Source organism: Vipera berus, assembly GCF_964194415.1.
Source record: "Vipera berus genome assembly, chromosome: Z".
Taxonomy (NCBI): domain Eukaryota; kingdom Metazoa; phylum Chordata; class Lepidosauria; order Squamata; family Viperidae; genus Vipera; species Vipera berus.
In genome coordinates this window covers 101,806,419-101,820,896 of record NC_138205.1, presented here as the reverse complement: position 1 = coordinate 101,820,896, position 14,478 = coordinate 101,806,419, and the positions used below count along the sequence as shown (strand labels likewise).

At 37.2% G+C, this 14,478-nt stretch overlaps 1 protein-coding gene across 1 annotated transcript in view; it reads right to left on the bottom strand.

Annotated features, from left to right (window-relative positions):
• Window positions 1-12,446, bottom strand: part of SLC25A13 (solute carrier family 25 member 13) — a 156,907-nt gene extending 144,461 nt beyond the window's left edge. Inside the window, exon 1 of the mRNA XM_081343773.1 lies at window positions 12,404-12,446. Within this exon, the coding sequence (XP_081199899.1) occupies window positions 12,404-12,415 (12 nt within the window). The 5' untranslated portion in view covers window positions 12,416-12,446. The remainder of the gene's footprint in view (window positions 1-12,403) is intronic.
• Window positions 12,447-14,478: the final 2,032 nt, after the last annotated feature.

Genomic DNA, 14,478 nt, shown 5'->3' with positions numbered 1-14,478 from the left:
GAGAGGGGCCTTGCTGGGGGCTCTCATCAAGCTGTCCAATCCCCTCAGCAAGCTCTTCAACACCCCCCTCCTCCTCCTCTGAGTCGTCTGACCCAACTGCCGAACCCACAGGCTGACCCTGAATCACAACATAACCACTAGTCTGGATTTGTACAATTCAAGAAACCACAATGCAAATAAACTAATCTAATTCAAACCATAGTTATAAGCTACATCAAAACTCTCTGCCTTTAGAACGAATGGCTGTACTCAGATTAAACAACATGCTAAGCCAGAGACAAAGATCCTGCTTTAGACCTTTCACTCATATCTACTCCAGTCAGCAGAGCCAGGGACAAGACTTTGGAAGCTGCAGTCTATAAAAGGGGTCCCCAGGCCCTGGTCTGTGGACCAGTACCGGGCCGCGGCATGCCAGCAACCAGTCCACACAAACAAGCAAAGCCCCATCCACGAGATGCAGGCAGCACACAAAACCACACCCACCCCAGTCCATGGGAAAAAATATTTCCATGTAACTGGTCCCTGGTGCCCAAAAGGTTGGGGGCCTCTGGTCTATAATATTTAGGGGAATAAGGCTAGGTACCATAGTATCAAATTAAGGCTGAGTAATATTCATGGCTCAGAACACATGGGATATGTATCTTTTTTGCGGCTTCTCTGTGAGCATACTCTCCTGTCATACAGCTACTTGGGGTGGGGGGGAATTGGAGTGTAATCTCCAATTTATTCCTTAAAACTTCAGCCTCACCCATGTGAGCTTTGGCCTCACCTTTTATGGCTTAGTATATTGTATCAATGGAAGGTTGCTGTATCACATGATGGTTGCAAATTTCTTCAAGAAATATGGGGATTTTTTGTCTCACAAATAAAACACCTTACAAAGACAATTCATTTTGAACGCACTTTTATATACTTCTTTCTCTTTGATATATCTTCTCCAAAGGCATCATTTTTATATAATAGCCATATAATTCTATAAATGCTATTTATCTGTCTGTGGCCTAATTCTTATGAACAATTGTACTTCACTGCCACTTAAGAAGGCCAAGGCAACACTTCTGATACAACCTGTGATTCTGTTGTAGGTTTCTAAAACTGTGAAATTATTTTAAAATACTAAAAGTTAATAAATAGCTTACTTTTTATTATTTTAACAATGCTATAGTTTCCATTTTTTCTATTTTATAACAAAACTAATTCTGCAAAGTTATCTTTATATCAAACTGGCTGAAAAGAGTGAGTACTTTTCCACTCTTGTGGAAAAACATATACAATCCAAAACATGGCATACTCAGTGGAAACTGTCCTACTTATTTCAAGCACTCAAAGAACATAAGCTGCTTTATACCATCTCAAAATATAGCTTGACTGACATTTTATAAGGTTTCCTTATCCACTGTTTACTGAAAAAGCCAACATTGGCTGAGGTCAAACAGCTATGCCATCAACAGTGGCTTACAAACCACAATTGTTAAGTTTACATAATATACTAAGCAACAACCAAACAAGTTACATTAGATCAGTGGTTCCCAAACAGGGATGCTCCCAACCTGGCGTTGCAAGATGACATTCCAAGTGGTGTGAAAACTTGGGTTTTCAAAATTATGGTGTATATGCATAATTTGTTATTTTGAACTTTTGTAAAGGTGCGAGAATATATCAGAAGCGTTCTAGCGGTGCATGGTATAGAAAAGATTGGGAGCCACTGCATTAGATCTTACCATAATGTGTGAATTCAACTCATCAGTTCAAAATTGTATCTAAATTAACTTAAACAGATTTTTCTAGTGTTGAACAGACTTTCCTATCATGTGAGTTTTGACTCAGTGACTCATCTATGAAAAGAAATCCATCCCGTCTACCACTGACCTCTATAATGGTATTTACTGCCAAGTAAGAATACTAACTATAGATCAGTATTTATTTTATTTATTTATTTATTTAATTTAATTTATATACCGCTCTTCTCCCGAAGGACTCAGGGCGGTGTACAGAGCAATACAATAAAATACAATGTACAAAAATTAAAAATATTAAATACTACAGCCCTATTCAATAAATTAATACAAAACTATAAAATACCCCTAAACCCATCAGACCAGGCCGGCTTGTTCAAATAAATGTGTTTTTAGGTCTTGGCAGTAAATATCATTGTATTTCACTAGGGTGATCAATCACTAGATGACCAAAAATGATTCAGCCTAGACTTCAACCAAGTCTAACTGTTTTACTTCCTTGCTTGCTGTCAACCTAAGATTGCAAATAAGATGTGCTATAAATTATCAACATTCAGTTACCTCAGCTTTATTTAAGTCTATAACACTTAGCTGTTTAAGCTGGAAAACCTAACTGTCATGTGGGTAAAGAAGATGAAAAATATCACCTAACAACTCTAGAGGATGTTGTGTCAGGTGATTGCTGTCGATTAATGTCAATCAACCTGAGAATCTTTTGACCTGCAAACCTGTGGTGGCAAGGGACATATGGAGTGGGTAGAATATTATCAAAAAATAAGTGAGGCCAGCATGAAAAGCAATATGGGGAGGGGAATTTTTTTATGTGATATATTTATGCTATGGATTATACTACACACTTTTAAAATTTGTTTCTACCCAAAGACAGAAAACGATGCTGTTGATTTTCCACAATCATAGTTACCAGAGGGTCAAAAGGCCATACAAAATGTATAAGTATTGTAAAATATACAATTCTCGTTGATGGAATCAAGATACTCCATATATGTATATTCAGAACTAAGTAGAAGTATATTAAATGAAACTTGCTCTAAAAAAGAGATTAGAATTTGAATATCAGTACTCTTAAGATTCTCTATCCCTTATCCTTCAACATATTTAACTAACAAATTTGAATAATTTTGTTATTACTAATTGTAATAGCTGCATTCATCACTGTGAGAAAAAAAAATCGCATTTATTTTATAGTAAAAATCTTGTTATAATACCCAGTTCAGTAAGCAAAAAACAAACTGGGTTCAAAGAAAACAAGTCTGTTTGCATTCAACAGATTAAATCATTAGTGGTATCCCAAAATCACACCTTCTAGAATGGCATCTGTAAAGGTTCTAGTTTGATGATGTTCCAAAAGATACAGAAAAGTTGGTTAATCTCCTAGGCTGTGAGAAAGAATGACGGTGAGCCCTTGTAAGTCAAAAGTTACGGCTTTTACAAAAAGGCCAAAACGGTACCCATGGTATTTAAATAGCCATAAAATAGAGCAGGTAACCACCTTTAAGTACCTAGGGGTGATCATCCATGCCACTGGCTCATGAAAAGCCCATGGACAGTATGCGGCTGCCTCTGGCCAACCATCAGCGAATGCCATTCTTAAATTTTTCCACACAAAGGGAGGACACTATGTTCCAGCCACAATTAAGCTCTTTGTGGCCAAGTCGCTAGCACAGCTTCTCTACAGGACCTTGCTTGGACCCTCAGCTTCGTGTTTTACACCATTGGAAAGAGTCCAATCCAAACTTATTACAACAATTCTCCAGATGCCACGCAGTGTCCCAAATGCACTTCTGCGCCTGGAGACAGGATTGATAAAAGTTGAAGCGTGTTGTATAGTTGTATAGCTTCCTTAAACATCTGGCTAAGGCTTAATTGCTTTCTACAAGGCCTTCCTCCATTAATTCTTCAAGATAAATTTTCCTCTTCACGGATCAAGGCAGTCGAGTCCAATCTTGCCAAACCAGGCTTCTCATCAGCTTCAATTCTCAAATTGGATTACGATCAAGCAAAACAAACCTTACGACAAAGGGTGGAGGACATTGAGAGGCAAGCGGACTTAGGTATAACTCTGATGTTTCTGGCTCCAGACTCTATTAAATATGTTGTTACATCTGCCAGTTATCTTAGTCAGCTGGAGTCAGTAAACCATCAGAAAGCATTTTCGCTCGCACAGCGCCATGCGTTTCCATCAGCCGTCCTGTACAGCAGGTATAAAAAGACACCACTGACTGAAAGACTCTGCTCCTGTGGCTCAGAAGAGGTGGAGACCATTGGACACATACTCCTTCAATGTTCCTTTTACACAGCTATTCGAAAAAACCATATCTTTCCCATAATTGATAAGGTATCCTAGTCGTTCGAAAAGTATTTATCTCCAGTGGCTGCTTAAGGACAAGCAGTCAGTGATCACGGTGCAAGTGGCTAGATTCTGTGTAGCAGCATTGGAGATTCGCCAGAAACATAAATAAATATTTTAGATCTTTTTAATAATCTTTTATAATTACTTTTATTATGTGTTTTTATGTAGTATTAGACTATACTGAATGTATTTTTATTGTCAGGTCAGTATGATTCAGTTTTTCTGAAGGTAGCTAGGTTTTGTTATACTGTCTGTAAAACTAGGCACCCATTGATTACATCATTAATTTGTAATATATTGCTATGTCTTCTTGTGTCCGGTTCTGTTTAGTTTTGTTTTATTTGAATGTTTAATTTATGTGCTGGCCTATAAGTGTAATAATAAATAATAATAAAGACAACAACTTTCAAACCTTAATATGATTCCTAAAAAGAGGAAGTCCCATCCAAATGCTACAGTAAAACATATATTCTAATAAATTTCCTACTAGAATCTAAGGTATGTCCTTTATTTTCTACAGCTGTTGACATAGCTGTTCAATTGCCTGCATTTTATTATTATGTTTATTGTTTAGAAATTATTACACTGGTGTAAACTTTCATGGGACACAAAGGAAGGAAATAATTCAATTATGCAGGTCACCCTTAATTTCAAATGTTGACTAAAAGCTCCATCACTCCAAGGTAACTGAGGTCCAACATTTTTTAGCAGTACTAAGGTAGAAGACATTTTACATGTTTTACATTCAGGAATGATACAAATAAAGAATGTTATTGGCAGCTTTCCTAGGTTAAATTTGTATAAGAAAAAAAATTTAAAGTACATTTTTCATCTTTACTATTTCTGTGGGATTACCAACTTTGTTAATTCAACAAGACAAAATATGGAAAAAAAATATTTCTGAAACTGTGAGGACAAACATTTATTAATGCTTCACAATCCAACAATACCAAGCAATCCTATACTACAATTTGGAAGACCAAGCAATGCTCCCATTTATGATTTTGGCATCTTCCCCCCCAAAATATTGCTTTTTCTCAACTAGTACCAATTATAGCAGAATAAGAGAAAATTGTTTGTATGAGACAGCATATAAATAATATATAGCACAGCATACAAGACAAAGATGACAGAATAGTGTGTGTATTAAAAAGTGTTCAGATGAAATTTTATTTACCAAGAGATAATTTTGATATATTATTTTTTATATTCTTTGGGCAGAACCAACTGCAACCCAGCACTTACCATCTCCATGGAAATTAAGAATCTTTCCTGATAGATTCAGTAGCCTCTCAGATTCCAGAATTCTCTCACACAGGACTTCCATGCATATAAATCATAATAATGTAATAATAAAATAAATAAAATTGGCAGTTAATTAAATTACAAAAAAAATGCTACATGCATTACTTTAAAATAAAAAAGTAATTCTAAAGCCAAGAAATATACAAGTGGTCCTCAACTTAGTACAACAACTGTTTCCAAAATTTCTGTTGCTAAGCAAAACAGTTGTTAAGTGAATTTTGTCCCATTTTACAACCTTTCTTTCCACAGTTGTTAAGTGAATCACTGCAGTTGTTAATTTAGTAACATGGTTTTAAGTGAATCTGGCTTCTTCTGCTTATCAGAAGGTCAAAAATGGTGATCACATGACCCTCACGCACTACACCCATCATAAATATGAATCTGTTTCAAAGCAACTGAATTTTGATGACCTGGGGAAGCTACAATGGTTGTAAAGTATGAAAAATGGTCATAAGTCACTTATTTTCAGTGATGTTGTAACTGCAAACAGTCACTAAACAAATGGTTGTAAGTCGAGGACTACCTGCAATTTTATAGACCAAAGGCTGCTTCCCATCCACAAAAGAATAATATTGGAAGTATTATACTGGTTTTACTAATCTAGGAATTATCTAATTTACATACTAATTGTTTATTAATGGTTTATATAATAGACTGCAATTTTTTAGCTTACAGAACATAATAAGCCATTAATTTTGATTTACAAATAAAGTCACTAAATTTTATCACCATGCTCAGCCAAGCCAAACCAAACCAAACCAAACCAAACCCAACCCAACCCAACCCAACCCAATCACATTATAACATGAAGTGTGTGAAGCCACACAACTCTGGCTAACTGTGCAGTATAAATACAGCATTGGAAATATTACTGCATTAGTAATAGCAAAATATTTTACATTCAAAGAACATTATTTCTGGAACAAAACACAATTTTGAGTTTAAATGAGCTGTTCTGACCTTCCCAGAAGTATTCTGACATTTTTTAGACCAGCATGCCTGGCTGAGGAATTCTGGGAGTTGAAGTACACAAGTCGTAAAAGGGCCAAGTTTGAAGACCTCTGGTTTAGATCATTCTGCAAGTATACTGAGCATAAACAGCCCCATTTTATTCCCAAAGCAGCTCCTTCAAATCAAAAAATTGTTGTCTGTTTGGAACTTGAAACACCTCAAACAGTTGGGTATCTAAAAATTTTGGTATGTCCAGTTTTGAAAGGCATGTTTATAAATAGTGATAGTGTTAAAGTACCTATTCACTTTCAAAGAGCTTAGACAATGCAATGAAGATGCTTAGCAATTTGAGATGCATATGAAGAAAAACACACTAAAATGAAAAAGAGTATAAAAAATGAATGACCAAATTAAATTTTAAAAAGTAGGCATGCAGAATTCTGACACAGACAGAAGCCTTATAAAACGTGTCACTGACTCACCAATCCATTGTTTGGCTGAAGCAAGGAGAAAAAAGCCAAATATTATTAGAATATATTAGAGGAAGGAATTTACAGAAACCAGGTAGGAAGCTTCAAATTTACTTGAGCTCTAGTCTAAAAAATACTAGTTATGTGGGACTAAATTATTATTATATTACAACCTGGTCTGTAATTTCTATGTAAATTTTCAAATTTATAAATATTACCTCATTGCTGACATTTCTGCAAGGAAAACATTCTTGCTTTATCTAACATTTAAGGTAATAAGAAATTGTGCAGCTCTCTATAGAAATCTCATCACTTTTATAAAATATTGCATACTTCCATAAAAATATTTGGTACTCCAAAGCAACTTCAAAGCACAATCTGATTTGTATTGAAGAGAGCTTCAGCATCTAAAGAATGTTCATTCAAAAACATATATTATAGGTTCAGCTGGTAGGGGAAAATAATTAAGTTAAATTATTATGTTTTGTTGTTGTTAGCCGCCCTGAGTCCCTCGGGAGAAAGGGCGAGATATAAATCCCATTAATAAATAAATAAATAAAATAAATAAATGAAAGTAATTATATTAAGCCTGCATTTTGGAAACCATTGTCCATAAAGTTTCATGGATCCAAGTAAGAATTTCAGTTTATCCCTTTACCTTTATAAATCTTTGTTTGCCCAACACACTAAATCATAAACCAACCAACCAAATATCAGCTAAGTATTCTATGTAAGTCAACTGTATATTTAATTTAGAAGTATACTGTGTAAAGGTGCAAAATTGATGTTTTAAATTATATTTTTATAAAATAACTCAAAACAATGATATAACTATAGTAATACCCTTTCACCTAGTATTTTTGCCATAATAACCAAACTGTGAGGTGAACTGAGCTGAGACAGAAGGGTTGAGAGACTTAAAGTCACCCAGCCTCCATTCATGCTTAAGATGGGGTTACTACTCATAGTGTCCTGGTTATAAGGGAGACCACAGGCTGGAGCAGATGGAGTTTCAAGCGAGACCATGATGGAGCCATGGAGAGGACTAAGATTTATTTTGGGTAAGAGGGAGATTTTCAGGAAATACATGCTTTTAAATTATTTATTTATTTATTTATTTATTTATTAATTATATTTATATACCACCCTTAGGTGGTATATATCCATCCCTGAACAAATAAAACCCCAGTTAAAATTAAAATTAAAATTCTCAGCCTGGGCCAGAGATCTTGAAGAGCCAGGTCTTCAGGTCCCGGCAGAACGAACAGAGGTCGGGGGCGGTCCTAAGCTCCACTGACAGCTGGTTCCAAAGGGCAGGCGCACCCACTGAGAAGGCCCTATCCCTGGGTGTTGTCCGCCGGCAGTCTCTTACCGGCGGTACCCTGAGAAGACCCTCCCTGTGGGAGCGCACTGGACGAAGGGAGCTTGATGCCGGCAGCAGGTGTTCCCTCAGATAACCCAGACCCAAGCCATTTAGGGCTTTATAGGTCATCACCAGCACCTTGAATCTCACCCGGAGGGCAACTGGGAGCCAATGCAGCTCGCGGAGTAGAGGTGTTACATGGGAGTATCGGGAAACCCCCATCACAACTCGCGCGGCCGCATTCTGCACCAGCTGAAGCCTCGGAGTGGTCCTCAAGGGCAGCCCCATGTAGAGAGCATTGCAGTAGTCTAAACGGGAGGTCATGAGCGCATGAGTGACTGTGCGTAGGGCATCTCGGTCCAGATAGGGTCGCAACTGGCGCACCAGGCGGACCTGGGCAAAAGCCCCCCTGGTCACGGCTCCTATATGGTCTTCAAAATTGAGTCGTGAATCCAGGAGGACGCCCAAGTTGCGAGCCCTATCAACGGGGGGTAACACCTCACCCCCCATCGTTAGAGGTGGAATAGTTTGGTTAGCCCGAGATGCCGATATGCACAGCCACTCAGTAACATTACATACTACAAGTGTCTCATTCTTCTGCCTCAGAAAAGGTGGGAAAACACATGACTATTATCATCCTTATTCAAGGTGCCACCAAAAAAGAAGTGGGAGACTCAGAGCTAGCATGGTCTTTATTTTCAAAGGTATTGTAAAATACCTGGCTAATGATCTCACATAGTTTCATAAATAAAAGTAATTTCCTTATCTATAATTAGACAAAAGTTTTAGATAATAAAATATGATTTGTTTCAATAAATTATACTTTAAATCAATTCTGAATACCATGCAGGACAATATAGTGTCTTCAAAACATTCAATCTCTAATCACTGCTAGAAATTCCTAAGTATCTCAGCAGCCTAGAATAAAAGTCCAATAAAGATAAAAAAATTATCACCAGAACAACCAAAAAGCATTTCATTAAATTCAGGGTTTTTTTACACTCCCTAACAAATGTTATTGTGTCTGAAAATGGATGTGTTATACTTGTAGGGCATAAATGAACAAAGGACACCAATCTCTTGTGACCTCTTTGCAATTTACAACAAAATCTTACATATTTTTTTTAAGAAGGTCTAATATGTGCAGTGAAAACAAATATATTTAAAATTATAGTTTTAGTTAATATTAATGTCGGAGTAGTGTCACCATCACAAAGCCTCTTTCATATAGGAATATGAGAGTTCATGTAGCTAAATCATTCTCAGTGTGACAATATCGTACCTACAGCTTATTATATACTTTGGACACTTGCTAGGAAACTGATTATTCAGTATTCCTTTTCACATGTCCATCCAATTTTCTTGCAAGCAAAAACTGATCCTGCTATATCTAAGGCAACATGAAAATTATCTCTGTAGTACTGTGTGCATGATAGACCATTCATATGGCTTCACTTGACAACTTGCATGTATGAATACACTGGTTCAGAATTTTCTGTTTGGTTCACTAGCTGCAATGAGAACTTCCTTACTAGAAAAGATATCCCCATGATATTCAAAATGTCAGGTTCTTACTTTTTCAGCAACATAGCTCTGAAATTTTGCTGAGACTTCACTTTGACCAGCTGGATGCTTCTGTTCTGCCAGAGCACTTCAAAAATACCACCTTATATTATGTATATGTCCTTATGAGGACTGATTAGTAGAGTCCATGAGCCATATGATATTTTACTGCTCTACAGTTACACCCAGACAGCTTTTAACACCTGCCCTTAAAAAAAAGCAACTCCCTGACGGAAAGCATGACTTCTATTTATTAGTTTTCTTATTCAACCATTATTCAGATATATCCTACCAGATTGCTCAGTTTTGTAACTCTATAAGTACCATCCATCATCTCTCCTTCAATTTCAAAAATATTAAACTTTTTAGACATATATACATACATACCCCACGCATAAAAAATATTGGATAGAAGAGATACAAATAAACTCAGAAACACACACATATTCTCTCTGTGTGTGTGTGTGTGTGTGTGTGTGTGTGTGTAAACACACAATCCTTGTTTAGCAACCACAATTGGGACCAGCAATTTAAATAAAACAGTAGCTACAGTTTTATTTCAATTTTCTTTTGCTTTTTGTTATTTCCTTGAGCTGAACTGAGGATATCTTGGTATGGCTCAAATAACCAAGTGAAAATATGAGCAGAGAGTTGTTATGAAGATCATAAATGGGAAAACTCGTCACTAAGTTGATTTTCAGCACCACTGTAACTTTGAACAGTTACTAAATGAGGACAACCTGTGTGCTTGTGTATGTTTGTGTTTGTAATTTGTTTTCATTTGGATGTGACTGCTGATTTTATTATCATAATGAAGGTTTTATTATTAATGTTTTACCCTTTTTTATTTTACTTTAACTTAAATATCAATATTCAACAGCAAAGTAATAACATAAAATATACTGATCAAATATGATCCTATTAATAAACCACAAGTCACTAATTTAAATACCAGTGTTGTGCAAACCAGTACAACCAGTGTCATTTAGTACATTGACCAAAGTACTAACCAAACTCAACAATGGCTTCATTCACACATATTTATTCTATTCAAACGTTCTGGATTCCTATCATAAAATGAACCACAAAGTAATCACAAAGCATGGTACACACAAAATACCATGCTAATGCTATGCTAATATGTACCACAATATACTTAGTGGTTCAATGCATTGGTTTAAATCAGCCATCACATTTTTTTAATGTGATGCATGAACCAACCCTGCATTCATTGCATCAGTCAAATGGTATTTAATGGGAGAGAGAAAAAGGAGCATATAGGAGAATAAAGCATTTTAATGCCTGAGATTTTTAAATGTACTTATTAATAATTTCCACTTTTGATATACTTTCTCCTCTTGGCTAACAACCAGCTTTCACTCTGTATTTGAATTGGGAACTGGTCAAAGTAAGTCAAGTGACTTTTATCACTATTCAAACTAAAGTCTTACATAAATATGACCTTTGTGTCATTCTCAGCTCTTTGAATTGTACAAGTGCTATACTAGGAACAAGCAGTTATTTCAAAAAGATACTATCGCAAAAAAGAAAGAAAATTCTTATGCTATGCAAGAGTCTCCATAAATTCACAAGAACTGAATTTATATCTCTAAGAAATAGGAAATTGTTTTTCAAACCCAAGAACAGTCTGCAAGTCGAAGAAATTGCAGATAGAAATGGCATTTCAAAGCCATTTTATTATTTATTACAGAGGAAACAGAATCCTGTGGCCACAAGATAGTGCTGGATTATAAATGTCATTATTTCTTACCAGTGGCCATGTTGGCTTCAGCTAATGGAAAGTGGAGTCCAACAACATTCTCAGCCTCCCAATCCATTTTTAAAGATTGAAATCCTGGGCAGATCTACTGTGGAATAAATCCATTAATAAATGTGACAAAGCCCAAATTCATTTTGCAAGAACCAGAATGGATCTTAATATTCCAGCAGATGTCTTACTGTGAACCACAGGCCTTACTTAGCCCACAGCTGTTTTCTAGAAACCAAGAACCCAGAGGATAATCTGAATGTACTCAAAATACTTTTCTTTTTTCCCTGCAAACTCTTTAGAATGTTCACCAAAAATTGGGGATGTAAGAGAAAAACAAATAGATCTACTAATTGATCTACTAATGGCCATGGATCCTAATAAAACAATCAGACCTCTATCATCAAAAGGCACTATCCTGAAAAGGCACTATCAGATCTGGGGGAAATTTGATAAACTCTGGCAAAGCTTTGTGGAAACTGGACTACATAAAATAATTGGACTAAGTGGATAATTAGCAAGATTTAGCAGAGCACTTGAGCAAGATCATTATGCAACTCTCAGTCTCCGTTCTTCTCAACAGGCGTTCAGCTTGTTCCCATCCATTGCCTCAGCCAGCAGGGAAAGGCCAGAAGACTGAAGCAAATCCTCTTCCTCCCTTTCCCTATTCAGATCCGGAAGCAGCGCGGCTGGGCTCCACTACCCAAAGCGGGCCAAACGACCAAGGACAGGCCCTAGGTCACACCGTGCTGCCTATTTCGGCTATCCCGTTAGCCAAGGCCTGCCTGCAGAAAGCCCGTATTAGAAGCCATTCGCGGAAGGGAGCAGTGCCAGCAAGTATTCGCGCTGCTCTCCGCGCTCCACTCTGGGACTTACCTTTGCAGCCATGCTTTACCTTGTGCAGACAGCCCCTTTCGCCGGCACCCGCGAACGAAGGCAAGTAGTAAGCGGCGCCGGGACTGACGCGCCAACCAGCCGAGAGGAAGGACCGCTTCTGCACGCCCATTGGCTGAAACCAACCTCCAAGAGCAGCTGGAACGCGCGTGATCCGCCGGGGTCCTGGGGCCTGGAGAGGCTGACGCGAAAGTAGTTAAGTAAATCCATTCTTGGAGTGGCCCCGAGTGGGCTTCGCGCCGAACGATTTTCTGAATGCAGTTTGATCTGCTATTGCAGCTGCGTCCTTGGAGTGTAAGTGCTGTCTTTTCTGCCCTATGTTCGTGAGTTTCGGACGGATCGATTAAATACAACAGGGGAAAAGATTCAAAGAAAATCTACAAAAACAGTTGCCTTGCCAACTTGAGATGAAGCTGAATAACGAAGAACATTATTTTTTCTCAAAAGTTTATATCTCCCTTCTAAAATGTCGCAGTTGGTTACATTTGCTTTCTCTAGGATAGACACATCTCCTATCGCAAAAATGTAAAGAAGTAGTATGGCCAGGTTAAGAAAAACAAGTTCATGATCGCTCACAGACTTAAGTGAAACCCCGATTTGGAGGAAAGGTGCCAGATATATGGCACACATAACACTAATACTGCGTGAGCTGCACTGGTTACCATTGTGTTTCCGGATGCAATTCAAGATGCTGATGGTTGGGACCATGGTACTTGAAGGATCGCTTTTTTTTCCAGAGTTTTCACCCGTCCACCCTAGATCAGATAGGATGGGCACGCTGCAGACTAGAAGGCCAATTATTCTGCAGCAGTCCCTGCCAGGGGGAGCATCCTCGTTTTGGAAATCAGAATTGCCCCATCCCTGTTATTATGTAAAGCTTGGCTATGCACCTTAGCCTGAAGTGCTACAAGTGCCAAAGATCCTGCCTTCTGGCTATATATTGTTAATAGCCCAGATAACTTGCTTTGTATATACTTTGAATTAGATGTTTTAATTTTTTTACTGGTTTAATGCTTTTTACTGTTTTTATTGTTTTAAAATGTTTTAAGATATTAATTGTAATATGTTTTGAATTGTGACTGCCCAGAGTCTTTTGCTGAGATGGGCGGCTATAGAAATTGAATGAATGAATGAGAAAAGTGTTAGGTATGCATGCTGCCTTGAACTATTTACAGGTAGGGTGATTTAAACTAACATTAAAAACATATAAAACTATTAGATTATAAACCTTTAAAAAATGGCAGTAAGTCTAGATTCTGATGTGCAGTCTCCTTATCCCATCCTAGGACTTGAGGGAAAAATCCAGGTCTTATGTGCATTTCAGAAGGCTAGGAGGACAGAGGTGTGTCAAATTTCAGGAAGAAGAGTATTTGAAAATACAGAGACTGTCAGAATACAGAATACAAAAAAGGCAGGCTTCAGTGCAGTTCAGTGAGGCACATTAGCCAATATCTTTTAACTCATAGCTGTACGTATTTGCAAAATAAGTCTTATGTGACAAACATAGGGAGGATTTACTAATAGCATTCCAAACCAGAAGCAAATAGTATAAGTTCATCCAACATAATAGGCAAAAATGTTTGTGGTGCAGCAGGTTGTGTGTGCACAATTATATATATATTGTTATAGCCATTAAAGTTCTGTAAACATTATTATTACAACAAAGCAATATAGTGAGCATTTACGATGCTGGACCTATGACCACAAGACCCAGGTTCAACTTTACCTTCAGCCACAGAGGTTCACTAGATAATTTTGGCCATTTGCTCTCAGACCAACCAATCTCACTGTTGTTGTAGAAAAAAAAATGACACAGTGAGTCTTGTACATGCTGCTTTAGGCTTCTGATTTTCATTTGCTATAAATGAACAAACCAATATTTCTATCAAACCTAACCAGACCAGCCTTAAAAACATGAGTGGTTTTGCTTGAAGTGGTTTCTTTGTGGTTATCAGGTCCTTTGAATCCAATCATGTAATGTTAGGGCTGAATATGTGTAAACCAGATAATGGCTTATTCAGTAAACCATAGTTCGCTTAGTGTATTTAAATACAGAC